General features: G+C 33.4%; 1 protein-coding gene across 1 annotated transcript in view; it reads right to left on the minus strand.

The window, feature by feature from the left end:
* Positions 1-1,542: 1,542 nt before the first annotated feature.
* Positions 1,543-18,844, minus strand: part of LOC149083066 (uncharacterized) — a 29,477-nt gene continuing 12,175 nt past the window's right edge. The window contains exons 6-11 of the mRNA XM_089236785.1: positions 18,004-18,170; positions 6,092-6,390; positions 5,675-5,917; positions 5,173-5,366; positions 4,125-4,235; positions 1,543-1,832 (exon numbers count right to left, since the gene is read on the minus strand). Of these exons, the coding sequence (XP_089092911.1) occupies positions 1,662-1,832; positions 4,125-4,235; positions 5,173-5,366; positions 5,675-5,917; positions 6,092-6,390; positions 18,004-18,170 (1,185 nt within the window). The 3' untranslated portion in view covers positions 1,543-1,661. The remainder of the gene's footprint in view (positions 1,833-4,124; positions 4,236-5,172; positions 5,367-5,674; positions 5,918-6,091; positions 6,391-18,003; positions 18,171-18,844) is intronic.

Below are 18,844 nucleotides of genomic sequence, written 5' to 3' on the forward strand. Positions count from 1 at the left end.
GACATCATCATTATCCCCACCCCCCCAGACTTTCACGTGAAGGACGCTCATTACGATAATGTAAGAAAATTTGTTGAGAAGTGTGATGTGCTGCCATCTGTTGTTTTATTGAAGAACCATACAATTTCATTTTATTTTAATTTGTGATAGATGGCAGCAAATATTTTATTTCCTGTTCCGTTTCTTCCACGGAATATTTTTCCCCGTTTCGGATAAAAATATTTTGTCCCAGAACACACACACGATATACACCAGGGTGCACCTTTCGGTCTGCCAGCCTGATATGCTAGCATTGTTTCACGGAGCACATTCCCGTAATTTTAAAGCCAAAATTTTTGACCATCCCAAATTTTTTAAATGTCCCGTTTTTTCCTTTAATTCCATCAAGACTAAATTTAATTTTTAGAATCAAGTTTATTTTCATGACCTTATAAATTATATTATGCTGATTATAATCAGTTATATAAAAATATTTATCTCACATATATTTGTCAAACATATATGTACCTTTTTAGCGTACACTTTCATCCACTTTCAGTAGTCCATTATTTCCCGCCGATTTGCGATTTTTCAGCGATTTTAGCGATAGATGGCAATTTACTTGCCTTTGACAATTGTTTTTGCTATAATTGAGAATTTTTTGGCTGTATATAACTTCATTCGCCTTTGACAATTTTTCGGAAATTTTAGCGACAGATGACAAAATTACTTGCCCTTGTACAATTTTTTTGGCTATATTTGGCATTTTTGCTTGCCTTTGACATTTGTTTTCGTGGTAATTGCCTTAGAAAAATTTTGTTGGTCGTAATTGGCAACTTTAATCACCTTTCATAGATTTTGTTGGTTATGAATGGCAACTATACTAGCCTTTGACATTCTTTTTTTTTTTTTTGTGGTAATTTGCAACTTTAGTTGCCTTAGACAAATTTTCTTGATTGTAATTGGCAACTTTAAACGCCTTTCTTAGATTTTATTCACTGTGATTGACAACTTGACTTGATTTTGACAATTCTTTTGGCTGTGGCTTTACTTGTGTTTATCACAGATAATTGTCAAATTGTTTTTGCGGTTTTCACTTGCCCTTGACGATTATTTTGGCTATAATTGGCAACTTTATTTGTATTTGACAAGTTTCTTTTTTATTTTTAAATAATTGGCGATATCCTGTATGAATCCATATTTCCCAAATTTTTAAGTATGAAAATTTGGTATGTTCAGATATGTTCTGCATCGTTTTGTGTGTTTTAATACTTTACTACCAGAACATCTTTCGCAGGCCGAATGGGACCCCATGGCGGTGTGTGCACCCCCCTGCACTATAAAATCGTCAGTTCGCATTAGGGATTTTTTTAAACTCTGAAATATCATCAGAGAATTCTTTGAATGAGAGAAAAACCACGATATAATTTTGGATTTTTCTTCCAATTATTCACCAATGGTGAATACTGGAAATTTGTTTGAAATAAATACAATAATCTCATCAATACAAAACATTTTCTTTTTTTATCAAAAGAGGCACTTTACATTTTATCATAGGCGAAATCGAAATTAAAAGAATATTCTATGGTTGGAGATGGAAGAGGAATATTGAATATGTTGTTGGGAAAAAAAGAGAAAAATATGCTGGACTAGCTCAGCGCACATTTCATATCTCCACGTGGTTATTCATATCCGTACTGCATCATTCCTAACAGTAACTTCTCCGCCCATCTGATTGTGTCACTCCACTCGGAATTGTCGAAAGGACCACCCAGTCCGCCGTACTCTTCCGGAAGCACAATCGGGCTGATGTATTCCTGTAAACTACTCAGATCTTCTCCGTGGAAATGGATCTATTTCAAACAAATATAATATCATGTGATTATTTTCTGCCATATTTATACACACGGGGTGATTCCGTAATTCCTCTTGCCGCATTTTATTGGCAAACTGTTGATCCTAGAGGCATACTTTCAATTTGAAAAACTTTCCAGATAGCGTGCAGTACTGAGACATGTCATTCATGTTACAAGGGGTTGCATAGTTATTAAAATATAAAAATTAACTTTTTATACCGACACCCTGTGCCGCAAAAAAAAAAAAAAAAAAACAATTGGAAAGTTGTCACCGTGTTCCTCCTGAGGTCAACAAAAGAAATCTATTATTTTAAGTGTAATATTCTCTGAGATATTTTTGAATTTAGAAATCGGAGGAAAGTTGGGAAAGAACAGTGTAAATGGGGGGGGGGGAATCATCGTTTCTGTTAGTTTATGCTGTTCTTTCCCAACTTTACTCCGACTTTTGAATTCTATATAATATGTTTAAGAATATTCCACCTATAGAAACGTGGAACCTTTTTTGTAGACATCATTAAAAACAGCGCAACCGCTTTGTAGCTGGGTTCTTGGGCACAGGGCGTGCGTTTAAAAAGTTAATTTTTATATTTTAATAATTGTATGACCCCCCTTGCATCATGAATGATGCATCTCAGTTTTACACGTTATTCGGATGCTTCTGCCAATTGAAAGTATGGAAAGTAGGATCAATAGTTCGCCAGTAAAATGCGGCAAGGGGAATTATGGAATATACACCCTGGATAATGAAAAAAAATACTTATACGCATAAATTTCATTGCCTCTTAGCGGCAATATTGTTATAGAAAATATAGAAGCTATAGCGAATGGATTTAAATCTAGCTATGTAATGACACCCTAGCATGTTACCTGTATCTTGAGGATTTTCTTATTAATATAAAATAATTCGTTCAAATACAGGCTATCAGGCTATCTGAATTTGTTTGCACAGCGAATATCTCTGCAACCGTTGATTTAGGAAACACGTTCAATTACAGAAAGTTTTCAAAAATGACGCAAATTCACTCAAAATATCTTAAATTTTTCAGAAAAACTAACTTTTTATGTAGACTTTTGTACTAAAAGTCGTTCCAGTTGGTGAAATGTAAATGCGGTTCTTAGAAGTGATTCACAAAAATTTCAATATTTTCAAAGGCAATATTAATTGGGATTTTTAACGTTGAAGTTTTCACATTAGTCGCCAATGACTGAGTGTGTGGTTTACAAATTTCGAAACGCAAATTGAATTCAAAATTGTAAAAGATCTGTAGTTGCCTAAATAACGGTCAGAAATGTAATTGTTATTGTTAGGCCCTAAAAATAGAAAGTTCTGAGCCAATGAAAAATTTCCAACATATCGAAATAAGTTTTCAAAACAGTGATTTCATATGTTTAACATCTCGATTGTGGTTTTTTTTAATGAATTTTCGGAGTGGGATCTACATTTCAATAATTGGAAGTTTCAGCACAAGGAGACTATTAAAAGTTAATTTCTTTACTTTTTTATGAATACGACCCCTAAAGAAATTTCGAGATTTTAAGTAATCGCAGGTCATTTGAAAACTTTTTATAATTCTAAATGTGTTTCCAAAGTCAACGGTTGCAGAAATATCTGCTGTGCAAACAATTTGGAACAGCCTGTATATACTCTACACTTGAAAAATAATCGGGTAAAATATTTCTTTTATTCACATTATTTCCGAAAAAACAAATCTCACCCTTTATAATGATATTACGATGTTTTTGACGAAAAGAAATCTCCCAGTATAGTTATGTCTATTATTGCCTAATCGTATAAAATAATTATAATGATCACAATATAAATGATGATAATTATAATATAATGATGACAAGTTTCTACTATTACGCTTAATTATTTGTGATATATTCATTAATTTTTATAGACAGTTGTTCAAAGTTTTATATAATTCGTATACCAACAAAACTTTTGTCCTCCTATGAATTTTTTTACTTGAATTGCCAAGCATCAATCTTGTAAGGAACTCAAATCTTTATGTGATTAAAAAGATTTGAACCAGAGGTTCTTGAATTTTTTTGTTCTATGAACCCTTTGTGCTAATAAAATGAATGAAATCCATGGAACGCCTATGCCAATACGTATACAAACCACTGAGTTAATTCTTTTCCTCATAAAGGCTTATGGACTCTCAAAAATTTCTTACAGGAAATTTGGTGGAGAAGCTCGAATTTAAACCTATGTTAAATCAGGATTTACGTTTAATCATCTATCCCAATAAAATAAGTAAAAAAAGATGGTGTGAAAACACTTACTCGTTTTTTCAGTTTTGAGGTAAGAAACGGATGAACGATGGTCCATGCCAGGTTGAAGAACTTATTCGCATTGACTATATGAATTCCTTTGTACCTCGCTGGGAAACAAAACTGGAAAATAAAATCATATTAATAGAAATTATATATTACTTATTCATATTTACATAGATTAGTGTACACATACATTTACAGACTGTCCCAAATTGTTTGCACAGTGAATATCTCTGCAACCCTTGACTTTAGAGAAACACACCTTCAACATTACAAAAAGTTTTCAAATGGCGTGACTCAAAATGTAAGACTATCCCAGAGGTTGCACACATATGAAATGGAAAAAATTAATCGTTTGTGTATATTATCTGTGCTAACACTTACAATTGGTTCCGAGAAGTCATTTACAAAAACTTTACACTTTTTAATGCAATACTAACGAAGATATTTGACTTTGAGGTTTTCTCAGCCTTTATCACCAATGATTGAGGGTGTGGTTCACGAATAGCGAAACATGAATTAAATTCAAAGGTTTGAAAATTCTGTAATTATCAAAATTGCTATTTATTGCGAATAAAGAAATGTTATGTTCACCCTATTTGTGTACAGTCCCTAAAAATGGCAATTTTACGCTCATTAAAACTTGCCAGCACAGTGATGAGTTGCTAAAACATGGTGATATCTATATAGTAGATATCTCGATAAATATTGCATTTAAAAATATGGAAGGAGACATCTCAATAATTGGAAGTTTTAACACTCGAAGACTGTATGAGAAGTCAATTTCTTTAGATAATTAATTTTTTTTTTTATGTGTATGCCTACGACCCCTTTCAAACAAATATTTTGGGATTTTAATATTTTGGAATTTTCAAATTTGAAAATTTTTAAATTTTTAAACTTCGTAGACTTTGTAATCGAAAGTATATTTCTAAAGTCAACGGTTGCAGAGATGTCAGCTGAGCAAATAGTTTGGCACAGCCTGTTACTTTGCACACACACACCGGAACAAAAAATGTCTGAAGATTAAATCTTTGAGAACTTTGTTACTATTTACCTGTGTTGATCTTATGCAGAGCAGTGCGTTTTGAGGTGTACAATATTTATACTGTTTCCAATTTATTTTGCCGGCATCTATGATAACCCTGAAACCAGCGACTTGCGTTGCTGGATCTTCAATAGCGAAAACCAATATGGCAGTTATAGCCCGAAAGAGGTCGTCGAAAACGTCTTCGTTTGGATCCCACATTCCTGAAATATACATATTATATTTTAAAACATTGTAATTAATTACTTAATTATGTAAAATTTAAAATCTGATTCAAATATTCATATCATTTATATTCTATAGATCGGTGCAATGGGTAGAATGTGCGCGTTTGCGATTATAACTAATGAAAGTATTATACGTATTTATATCTTCCTTTTTTTTCTCTTAAAAGTATGTTTTCTTACACTTAAAATGTTTTTATAACATCGAACAGAGACTTAAAATCATAATTATTTTCATTCTATGGTCTGGTCAACTTCATTCGAACTTGAAATCGTTATGCACTTACCGAACTTCAAGACATAAATCGCACTTCCATTTCTGTCTCTTCGCTTGACTAGACCTAGATAGCTCTTCATGATCAGATCGAAGACAACATTCGGGTCTGTCGAATCAAAAGTTTGAGCGTATTCTTTGCGGAATTTGTAATAGTTCTGGAGGAGTTTGAACGACCTCTTCAAGTTGTACTTTCTTGCTCTCAGGAACTGCACCAAAAATTTAGAATCCGTTCGACTCGTGAGGCCAGGTTCATCTAATTTTCCACACACACACAAAATAAAAATAAAAATCTACAAGCAGCAGAAACAATCGATAATAAAACTATCGTGATAATAAATATTGCGATAAACGTAGCATTAGTAGTATATTTGGAACCTTCGGAATAAATTGTAATGATGAAACCTGGCGATTGTTTGAATAAACTTACTTGAAATAAGCTCTCTGAATTGTTTCAAAGTTGTTTCTTTGGTTTCTTCAGTTTCTTTCAGTTTGTTGCGAGCTTCTTCCTTCAATTTCGGAGTTAGATAACCCATTATGATCGGCAATGTTTCTTCATTTTCCAATTCGTCTGTCAAATAATTATCGTTCCCATTAGACTGATGCTCAGTATCCACATCGTAAATTTCTCTCACGGGTCTGAGTCCTTTTTTTATGAACTCTATGATTCTCTTTTTAGTTGCTGGTGAACAAGCATCGACAGACATTTCCCAATTGAAAACGGCTCTTCTGTATGACAAAAGTATGAGAACAAACACAGTAATAATGAATATATTTTTTAACGCACATATTACACACATGTAACGTTTTTTATTGCTATAATAAAACAATAGACAAACAAATTTTGTATTCATCTGATTTTACATATTTTTAACCAATAGCATATTTTCATTTGCTTCACCCAAAAGATCAGTTCTTTCTGTTACTAATCTGAATCAATTTATCCAATATTTGAATACTGAACACAAAAAACGTGTGTACAAAGTATACAAAATTTCTTGTGTCAAAAGCAGCTTCTGATCTTCGGACCAAAATAGGTAACTTTGTTGGATGTAATAAAAAATTGCTATATCATATTTTTTACCTCTACCTCTCTTTCGTTATTAGCTGCTGGAAACGCAGTTCCATTGTGATTTTTTTTATTTATTTTTTATACGTATAGCAGTTCAACTCATTTTTCTTAACTGGTTTAAATTGGTTAGATCTAATGAGGATCATCAATCCATACATACAAAATGAAATGTCCCGACTGATTGACTGGCTGATTCATCATCGCCGAGCCGAAACCGCTGAAGCTATAAATATGAAATTTGATAGGTAGTTTTAATTTAGAATGTGAGGACTCACTCAGGAGAGATTTTTCAAAATTCGACCCCAAAATGGTCTTAAGGGGGAAATTTTAAGATTGACAAATACACGCAAGTGAAGCCGCGGGTAACAAACAGCTTGTTACAAATAAATTCAGACTATATATACAAGGTGTTGCCTTGAAGTGGCGACAAACTCAGAGGGGTGATATTAGGCATCAGGAGGAACAAAAATTGCCATAGAACATGGTATCACAAACCATGTTTAGTCGGTGAACATCGCAAAAATACTTATGAAGAGTGTAGAGGGGGAAAAATACGCCAATAATAAGTAGAAAGAAACATTTATTTGACAGCAATGATTACAACACAGCATGTGGTGCACAAAATAAAGTACAACAATAAGTACAAAAAAGTAAAATAAATAAGTACAAAAAAGTAAAATAAATAAGTACAAAAAAGTAAAATAAATAAGTACAAAAAAGTAAAATAAATAAGTACAAAAAAGTAAAATAAATAAGTACAAAAAAGTAAAATAAATAAGTACAAAAACTATTTACTCTTGGCAGCATGATTACAATACAGTCTGTGCAGCACAGCTCAATGCCAGATCGGGTTTTCACCGACTAAACGTGGTGTGCGATATCATGTTCTATGGCAATTTTTGTTCCTCTTGATGCCAAGTTCATACAGATTTCAGTGCATTGCACCATGTAACGTGATTTTTGTTTCTGATTAATCTTGCCTTATTTCCCAATAACTTACTAATAAAAAGGGTGGAAAATAACAATTTTATATTTCTAAAATTTTGCCTTTGAACTCGGGAAGTAGAAATTTTGGTATTTTGGAGGATAAATACCTGAAAAACAGGATAAACTGGTGTAAGGAAGTGTTTCCAAAATGTTATGCGATAAATGGCGGTTTTCCCCCAGAGCTGTCAATTATTTTGATCGTATTAATTTTAATACCCGTGTTAGCGACCATATTTCATTGAAATATAATGACATACAAATCGTCGCTAATAAATCATCAAAAACGTCTAATTGCTTTCCACCGTTATAACCAACGTTCATATGGGAAAGTTTCATTAGAAAGAGAAAGATTTGACGAAGAATTTATGAAAATTCAACCTTTCAAATATGCTAATTTCTTTTTCTGATAAACCTAAAGATTAGGTAAGTATAAAAATAGTAAGTATAATAAGTATAAAAATTTATTTATTTATCACCTAGCTTTTTTGTAATCAACACTCACCTTGACGACAATCTGTTACGACTTGATGGTATTTAGCGATTCAAAATCAAATGACCAGGGCACCTCGATGCACGATTTTTTTTAGCTCAGGGGTAATGTGATTAGTTTGATTATATTACAGTCAATCTATCCCATCTAATAGAAAAAAGGGAATTTTACTCGCATGAGAAATAATGCATTCGATCCAGTTCAGAATGCTGATTTACTCATACGCACGCTTCAGTCATTCATTCACTCGATCAATCAAAGTAATTGTAATTATTTATCGATTACTCATTTAATGGCCTATTACTATTATTTGATACAAAATATAGAAGCCAATATTAATCACCCTATACCTATTAACAATGTCAAATTTATATGGTTCATTTAATTCTAAAACCGAAACAACGGTTTTTCACCTCCTGCGGTCGTGTTTACGGGTTTTTTTGAGGGGAATAAATGAATGTAATTTATATATAATGCATAGAGTAAATTAAGCGTTTTTATTTGCAATTTATTGTGTTTTGTTCGCTGACGATATTGATTAACTATGTATTAAAAGCAGGGAACTAAGACAATATTATCTTTATTTTTTTTTGTAAATGGTCAATCAAATGTTCTCCGGAAAATAAACAAATTGTCAAAAAATTAAAAATGAAACTTTGAGAAACTTTGAAAAAATTTGTTCTCTTAATAACTAAAATAGAAAATTTCTTTTAAGGTTGTATGTTCCTGGTGTTAAGTTACGTCTCAAATCAGGATCATCATTTATGTGTATGTGTATGCATGTATGTACATAAATATATGAATTCAATGGTACTACAGCGGAACGTCGGGGAATCGAGCATCTATTTAGGCTATGAAGGCCAAGAAATTCTCTCAGAAACGTTCTGTGTTAAGCCAATGTCAGAGTGTCCCCTCCCCACCCCCGATGAGAGCGCTAGACATTGACTATGACTTTTTTGAATTTTTCATTTTTCATTTCTTCCATTAATTTATTTTTGAAATGTTCAATCAAATCAATGAAATTTTCACATAAATCTTGTTTCCGTCAGTTGCTCTTTTATAACGCTTGCTATATATATATATATATATATATAGCAAGCGTTATAGTAAACAATATAGCTTGCGCATATATATATATAGCAAGCGTTATAGTAAACAATATAGCTTGCGCATATATATATATAGCAAGCGTTATAGTAAACAATATATATATATATATATATATATGCGCAAGCTGTATTGTTTCACATAAATATATAATATATTTATGTGAAAAACTTCAAAAGTCAGAGTATAGCGCCAAAAACGCAGCTTTACACACATAACTTGAAATTATAAAATTAGAGAAAATAGGAAAAAAGACGTAAAAAATTATCAGAAATTGGAAAAATATGGATCAATGAGGAGGTCGTTCTCAAGGGGGAACCCCCCCCCCCCCATTGCTCCGAACTGCAAAAATGTTTCTAATGATGGTAGGCCTAATAGGCGTAAATTTACCATCAGTTCCCCCAACATTTTTGCGATAAACAAGCTTTGGAAGTCAAAAACCAATATGAGAAAATACGAAGTTAACCAAAAGACACATGAGAAATCGCATGAGTAGCACAATGTTAATTATATATGTACACAAAAGTGTGTTTCAAAATCGATAATATAAAAATTGAAGAATAAAATAAACGTGGTTATGAAATGTTCACGTGTTATGAAAACACATGGACACATCTAATTTTATAATAATATATATATATATATCCCCCCCTCCACATTCAAGAAAAATTCCTTGATGACTTGATGACTTTATTTTCTTACATCACGTTCTGTGATCTGTTTGCCACCATCATTCATTTATGATTTTGATTTTATTTTAAGTCCACTCTAATCACGAATCAATCCGATTTATACTCGTGAATTATAGAGGGTGATTCCATAATATCCCTTGCCGCATTTTACTAGCGAACCGTCGATCCTAGAAGCATACTTGCAATTTAAAAAAATATCCAAATAACGTGTAGTATCCTACTCGGACGTGTCATACATGTTGTAAGGGGTTTTGTATAACTAATACAAATACAAATAAATACAAATACAAATACGACGCCACAACAGGCAAATTGCCCAACGAGGTGGCTGCATCATGGATCCCCGAGCCCCTACCTACTACTGCTACACCACACCCCCCCCCCCCCCGCGGAACCCCCCAACGAATCGTTACATGCGGGAATGTGCGTGTACGTGTAGTGCAACCTGACGTAAAGTTTTGTTTTCTGTGTAATGCTTGTTATGTGTAGTGCTGTCATCTGCCCCCAGTTTTACTAACTATGAGTGAAGTGTAGTGAAGTAACTATTTTTGAAATAAAAAAAATTAACGTTTATGCTGTTGCCGTGTGCCCGAAAACCCAGTTAGGAAGTTGTTGCTCCTGAGACCAAGAAAGAGATAACTACGTTTCTAATTGCAATATCCATCGAGATATTTGATTTCAAAAATGGGAAAAAAGTTCGGAAAGATCGGCATGAACTAACGGACAATGTTTTTTTCCATTATTTATGCTGATCTTCTCCCCAATTCTCTCCCTGGTTTTGAATTATAATATCTCTGCTAATATTGCACTTGGAAACGCGGTGTTTTCTTTGTTGGCCTCAGGAGAGACAGGGCAACAGCTTCCTTGTTGGATTTTTGAGGACAGAATGTCCATTCAAAAAGTTAGTTTTTTATTTTACTTTAATAAATATACCATCCCTTGCAACATGAATGACATATCTGAATACTACACGTCATTTGGAGATACATTTTCTTATTGGAAGTATGCCGCTAGAATCAAGGGTTTGCTAGTAAAATGCGGCTAGAGGAGTTATGGAATCACTGTATGTGTTTGTGTGTTTTGTTTCGTATATTGACATGCTTACAATCAGATATATTCATGAATCTTTTGTAATCACCACGTGATCCCATGGTGATTCGATTAGTTATTAGTATTATCATTTTTTGTAATGATACATCTCTATATAATATGATATTTTTAATGTAAAAAAAATTCTCTTGGAAAATAAGCATTTAGACGAGTCTACGTTCGTTGTAACGCACTCATAGTTAAACGGAAAAAAGGGTCGTTATATTGATTGGTTGTTGTCTCGAAAATTTTTAAAAATATATAAATAAAATCTATCTTCATAAAGAAAATTCCATAATCAGAGAAAATAAAAATAAAAACATCACACATTTTTGATGTTGTTAGACTTTAAGTAGTGGCAATGAAAATGTATCAGGTTAGAAAATGATAACAGTAATAAAATGTAAAATCATTTAAAGAGCAATTTCTTTTTGGTCAAACACACTTAAGGACTGATTTTGTTAATTTTTTTCCAAAGAATGAGAGGGACAGATCTGAGTTCGGACGTTGTATTGGATTGAATACAAATACAAAAACAATGCCACAACAGGCAAAATGCCCAATAAGGTGGCTGAGAAAAAGATGCCCATACCAAATATGGATGTGATAATATTTCTAAAATACAGCAACCAACTCCCAGTTAAAAATGCAATTATAAGAACTAAAAACTATATTTAAGGGATAAAATATTATGCAATGCCCATGAAGATATTTATGGTTGTCTTATTCTAAGTATGGATAGTTTCTCGATTTACCCCAACATGTTAATCATATTTCTTTTTAAACTTGTCAATTATGTTAGAATTTACCACCCCGGGGGTAAGCTATTCTATTTATTAACAACTCTATTTGAGAAAAAAATCTGCGACACCATAACCTAGAAGTGTCCCTTACCAATCGATACTGGTGTTCCCTTGTAAAAGCGGTGGATTGATAGCATATTGATAATTCATGGTCTATCCCATTGAAAATTTTGAACACTTCGATCATATCTCCCAGACACCTGCGTTAATCCAATGTAAACATATTCAAAAAATAATACTTCTAATAAAATTCTCTCTTCGTAACTCAAGCCCCGTGTGCCAACATAGACATGCATAGCTCTTCTCTGCCCCCACTCCACCAAGTCTTTGTCCCTCTGTGGGTATGGTCTCCAAAACCTTGCGGCATACTCCAGTCCAGGATGAACTTAGCCTCGGCAAAGCGGAAGGATGACTTTAGAAGAATGACAAAAGACGTTTGTGAAAATGAAACTAAGCATTATATCTGATCATTGATCATTTTTATCACACCACGGTCATTTCCTGCACACGAGGGCTAATTAGACGGGGACCTACAATTTATTGCCGATTCCGAACGGCAGGCTTTTTTATACTCATTGAGAGGTTGGTGCACTAACACCTCGATGGGGGACTCGCTGCGGTAGCAATTTTTTGCTGTGGTCGAGTCGCTGTTTTTGTTCTACCCCTGTGTCAGGAAAGTTTTCTGACTTGGAAGAAACCGGGTATCGCACTCGCGACACCTCTAAACATCCTTTGAATATTGTTTGCCAGTCGTAATATAGGATTGAAAATAACATGACATGAATAGGAGAAAACATTTGTGATTCATCGCACATCGGTCATTATAATTCAATGGACGCTATAACGCACAGTTGTTATCCGCAAGGAATATGGACGTGCATATCTATCTGGTTTTTCAAGTTCAAGTTGTTATAACGAGCGTTGACTGATAAGTCGTTAACACAGTAAAACTTGTCTTCTGCGGAATCCCAAGGGAACGAGATTTTTTCCCATTGAACACAGGTTCCCTCTTAATGCAGGTTCAATGCACCTAATATGTAGAATTTGTGATAAAACCATCTCGTATAAAATAGAAATAAAATAAAAGTAAATTCATTGAAATTGAAGTAAATAATTTTTTTTTAAATAGATAAAGTAATGTATATAACACTTTGCTCTATAATTATTAAACATTTATCACTTGATATGATACATTATTTTTAATAATGCATACATCCTGTATTTACTTCAACATTGCGCTGTATAGGCCTGCAGTCCATTACATACATTAGCCATTTGCATCGCCGAATAGTGCGCAAAAAATTAAAAACAATATTTTAAATAAATAAATTTTTGTTTTTTTTCCAGCGGCTAATAACAGAGTTTTCTGTATGCAGTTTGCACCCCTTGCAACCTGATTTTCAGTAAACAGTTTTGCTTCAGAAATCATACAAAAAATGCTCGAGTCATTATGCCATAAAGCAAAATTACTGCAGTTCTTTCAAAGTTTTGACAGCATCTGTGTATAAAAATTCACCTTACACTGTTTTTCTTCTGAGAAATGGCATTTATCTCTCTTCCCCATCCTCTTCTTTTTCACCTTCTCTAAAATTTTCAATATGATACTATATTTGTCGTGTGGCATGTATAGTTTGTACATTGCCGTCTATGTTTACGTAATCCTCAGCACTGTGATCACGGAAAGTAGCTTGCATGCAATTATTGTACGTCTTGCATATAATTTGGAAATTCAACCTTTACACTGATTTCTCCCGTAGAAAAGCCTGCTTTTCCGAAAAAATTTGTAAAAATTTCTCAGGAAGGAAACTGTCTTATTACATATGGCTTATTAATTTAAATCACAGCATCAAGTACGGAAACGGTTTTCATTAATGTAGGGGTGAATCATAGACTAAATATATGTATTATTATTAATCTATGGTGTGGATGATGCAGAACTCACATTGGCAAGCAGAGATTGCATAAAAAATTTCGGTAAAGCCCTTCAGCATTTTGTAGGATACTTTTGATCTATTGGTTTAGGAAACATTCGTACTGTTTGTGTGAAATTTTCTTTTCTGCGTTAGATAGGTTCCGTTCAATCCTGGTTTTCTAAATGTCTATTTTGGCATTAAAATCACGGGACCATGATTTTCTTCCATTAAAGGCAGGTTTTACTGTATAACCTAAATGTACATCCTCTGTATCTTTAAATTAATATGTATGTACGCACTTTTGTGCACTCCAAAGTTTTCCTTCCGTTGTGTGATTTGTGTGATTTCCAAGCTCTATTTTCCACGATCCTTTTCAATCACTCTGATTATTTCCTACTTCGTTATGAATTTTTATAGATTAAGACGTTATGATTTATTTTTCGAATCGATATTTATAAAGGACCGTATTTTGCTTATGAACTGTTAATTAAGTTATAAAGTTGTATTTGAGCTGAGCTTTGAGTATGACTTGAACAAAAAAATATTACTGTCTAAAATCTATAAAAGAAAAATTTATCTAAGTACACCAGTTCGGTTTTACAGAGCTAGGGGCTTGAATCTTGGCCTGGCACACGAATTTTCTATCCAGCCACTCAGAATCGGCTTTGAATAATAGGTCCCGATATGTTTTCTAGAGCACCATAGAAGAGAAAGGTAACCGAGGGGGTCTACGTAAGAGATACTATTAGCGCTGGTAGAAGTGTTTGATCATCCACAAAAACACTACCAATGCTACGTTTAAAACGCAAAAACAGAAATAAAATTATTTTTTCTCTGAGTGAAAATTTCTGGTAAAAAAAAAAAAAGCTATTCTAAAAACGAAAAATAAATGAAACGAAATCATAAATTTATTCCAGTTTGACCTTGAAGATCAGTTCATGAACGGGCAACACCCGAGGAAAAAGTATTTGATCAGATCATTTGTGAGAAATAAGTGTTAGATCATTGTTCCAAGAAATATATTGGCTCGAAATATGCAAATGAAATAATGTTTGTGCAGTTGCAGGATAACCTGATAATGTGTATAAAAATTAATACACACACACACACACAATGGGGTTTCATCATTATAACTTTCTCCGAAGAGCTATGAGATGGCTACCAAAGGATATCTTTCTAGTGATTTCAAAAGCTGATTATTTCCATGTTGAAAGACGGAGTTCCTCAAAGTGAAGTTTAGGATTGTTTGAGCTTGGAAAAAGGGCATCAGAGAACTGCAGATGTTTTTGCCGTGAAAGCAAGATGCTTCATCGTCTTGTAATGTGAAGTTAGTTGAATCAAAAAAACATTTGTGGACACTCGGAATTCAAAACATTTCTATAATGTCCATGTAGAACTTCTGAGATCCCAGTACGCTTCACGATGTAAAGTTTTCTAAATCCTTTGGCTGTAATCCATGTCCAAAGTTAAATGAACGTCAAAACAAATTGTGTCGTTCTTTTTCTTATCAATGCAGTAATTATTGAGGATTTTTCTTCTGTTCTTCTTCTCCATACGAATTTACCATCTCCAGTTTACAAGCTGATTCTTGACTCTTCATTGTAAAGTTAAATGAGGCATCTTCTTCCTGTTATCCACTTTCCAGCTGAAGTGATTTTTTATACCATTGTGGCTGAGACCACTTCTGCTGCCAATTTGAATGAGATTTAAGTATCGATTCGGAGGACCTTATTTTTTTTCCTCGTGAAAGATCGCGCAAAGTATGGTTGCAAACACTAACCTTGCACTTGTCCACTCTCAATTCAGATATTTCGGGGTGACACGATGATCCTTCTTGGTAAGTGCAATAAGTTTTCTATATTCTTTCTTTGTGTTTACAGGGGTGCGACGAGCTCGAGGCAGCACCACCAGTCCTCGATATTTTTTTTTCAAAGATACCCAGAGCACAGTTGAACAATCCCCCAATTTCCTATTGAGAAACTCCGTCTTCTAACATGGAAATTATCAACTTTTCAAATCATTACAAAGATATCTTTTGGAAACAATCCCATAGTGTTTGAGAAAAAGTCATAATGATGGAAACCCCGTTGCGTTAATTTTTTATACATCTACATAAGAGAGACTGCGTAAACATTATTTCGTACATTAATTATTATATTACATTATTTTATTGTAATTAATAATAATTTTATTCTGATCAAATACTTTTTTCCCCGAGTGTTGCCAGTTTGTGAACTTAATTTCAAGGTCAAATTGGAATAAAAATTTATGATATTTTTTTTATTTCGTATTTAGAATGAATGTTTTCACAAAATTTTTCTGTTAAAAACTCATAATGAAATAAAATACTCATTTTATTTATTTATTTTTTTGTTATTTTATTTATTTATTGAATTGTTTTTCTTTTTCTTTGAGTTTTAAACGTAGCATTGCTAGTGTTTTTGTATACGATCGAACAGTATTTTTGAAACCGATTTTATCCACTAAGTCGATTGAACATTTACAGGGTTTATAGCTAACTCCTCTCGCTGCAAATTATTGACGAATCGTTGATCCTAGATATATACATGCAATTAGAAAAAGAAGCAAAATAACGTATGGACCTCAGATACGTCATTCATATTTCTAGCAGGTTTTTTTTTTTTTGTTATAGAAATAAAAAAAAATTAACTTTTAATACTGACACTCTGGGTTCAAAAGCCAATTAGAAAGTTGTTGTCCTGTCTCTACTGAGGCCAATAAGAAAAATACCACGTTTTTAACTGAAATATTCGCTTTGAATTCAAAAAACGGAGAAGAGTTGGTGGAGAAAACATTATAAATGCTGGCAAGTGCATTTTATTTTAACAACTATACAACCTCTTGCAATATATGACTTATCTGAGGTCTACACGTTATTTGGACACTTTTTCTAATTGGAAGTATGCCTGTTGGATTAACGGTTCTGTAATGAATTGCGGTGCGTACTGTTAGCTAAGCACTCTGCATGAAGTTCGTGCATCCAAATGTTCTCAAGAGAGTCATCTTTTAACATTAAATTAATTAAAATTGCTCACCTCTGTAAATAAAATGGTTTTTGTCTCCTCTTCGGTGCTTCAAGTTGATATTTTTTTGACTAATTACCGTTACTAGTCCATGCCATTTTTCAATGTTTCACTGGTTGAATTTTCGAGAAGAGAGAACAATAACTTTTGTGTTTCTTGTTATTCACTGGCAAGCACGATATTAAATGAACGGTAATTCTGTAACGATATAACTCGACAGCAGATGCAATAATGAATTGGAGCGTTCAGTGACATCCTGTTCCAAGGCCTAATACCTCTACATAAACCACATTTGGTTTAAGGAGATTTTAATGTTTCGTTTATCCAAACAACTCGTGCAAAACTCTAATTAGTTCCTATGAAGAAACAATTTCCTTAAGGAGAGAAACCTATAGAGAGAACCAAAAAAGAGGAGTGGTGACACATCATTTTGCTCAACTTGCACCATCATGGGCTTCCTTCTGACACATTTTCTTGAGGTATTCCGATTGGTTCCGATTTTGAATTTCACCGAAATGATTCGGAGAGATCAATGCGTTCGTTCCAAATGATATTATTTTGAGGATACGCGCAAAATGTCGTCCAAAATTACTCATAATTTTATTTATCTACTTATTTTCTGTTCGTTGAACTACACGTTGCGAAATAATTTTGGTGTCCCTCAGATCACGCGAGTTTTGTCACGCAATTTTTGTTTATTTTTCTAAACATTAAGAAAACTTGAATTCCCCTTCCCCGGAAAAAATTTTTTATACACGTTACTCACAATTTTTTTATAGAGAACAAGCAACAAGACAATCACGTGCTCAGTGACCCGAAAACGATCAGCCATTCTATTGAGCATGGTCATACTTTGTCTTTTTCATTTCGTCACCTTCAGTAACTTTTCAGAAAGTACCGTTTTTGAATTCTGTGATTTTCACACATTCTGAAAAATTTTCTGATTTCAACGTGTTCCCACTTGATTTTTTTTAAATTTTTTTATTATAGAAAGTTGCGTTAATAGGAATGCAATTGAAATAAAAGTCTATAAACGCGTAGTTATAAAATTATTAAATCACTTTTTATACAGATGCATATAATATACACGAGTAAAAAACAGCGGAAAAATAATTCGGAGAAAAATGTGGAATCTACGTCATCACTTATAGCCGAACGTCAGCATCCATCGGACTAATTTTTCATGGCGTACCATGTATTCTTTCCACCCGTCCATCGTGAAAGGACCGGCTTCTCCACCGAATTCATCCGCAAGTACCAATGGACTTATGTACTCTCGAAGACCGGAGACGTCTTCTCCATGAACATGAACCTTTACAAAATAATAATGAAAATAAAGTAAATAAATGACATTTCAAACATATTTTACGGAACTAGTTTCGCTCAATAAAATATTGATAGATATGGGCCAAAAAAGAGAGATAGTTAATTTTAACACTTGTTTTCTTTTTCTTTCTTTTTTTTTCAAAATAATCTTCAGTACCATTTTTCGATACATTCGAATTGCGATGTTGGATAAGTATTAGTACTTGCATATCTCGCAATGAGCTGAGTAGTCTTAAGAAACGTAAAATGCAATCCATTACTTATGCTCAACCCACGGGATAAATGAGGCATTTAAATTAATTTGTTTTGATTCGTGAAGCAAAACCTAAACAGGGTCCGCAGCGCTACGCAGCTTTAACCAACGCAAAAACAACTTTTGAAGTGTGGCTAGCACAGTGCGGAATATTTTAATATTGCGTAGCTAACCCCAAAAAGAACCGGCTTTGGGTAGCAAAATGAGGGAAAGAGCAACATATGAATACTGTGAATAACATAAAATAAGTTTATTCCTTAGTATATTGCTGTTCTTCATCTCATTCTCAGTTATCTTGAACTATCTCGACTAATAATGCATTTTTAAACATTGAATTTTCTTTGTTGGGCTTAAAATAATCAGCGCGACAACGTTACAGTTCAAACTTAGAGAAAAGTTAAGGGGGG

This window comes from Pholcus phalangioides, unplaced genomic scaffold (assembly GCF_987345545.1).
Source record: "Pholcus phalangioides strain wild (caught in Gottingen) unplaced genomic scaffold, Ppha-v1.0 ptg000009l_1, whole genome shotgun sequence".
Classification (NCBI taxonomy): domain Eukaryota; kingdom Metazoa; phylum Arthropoda; class Arachnida; order Araneae; family Pholcidae; genus Pholcus; species Pholcus phalangioides.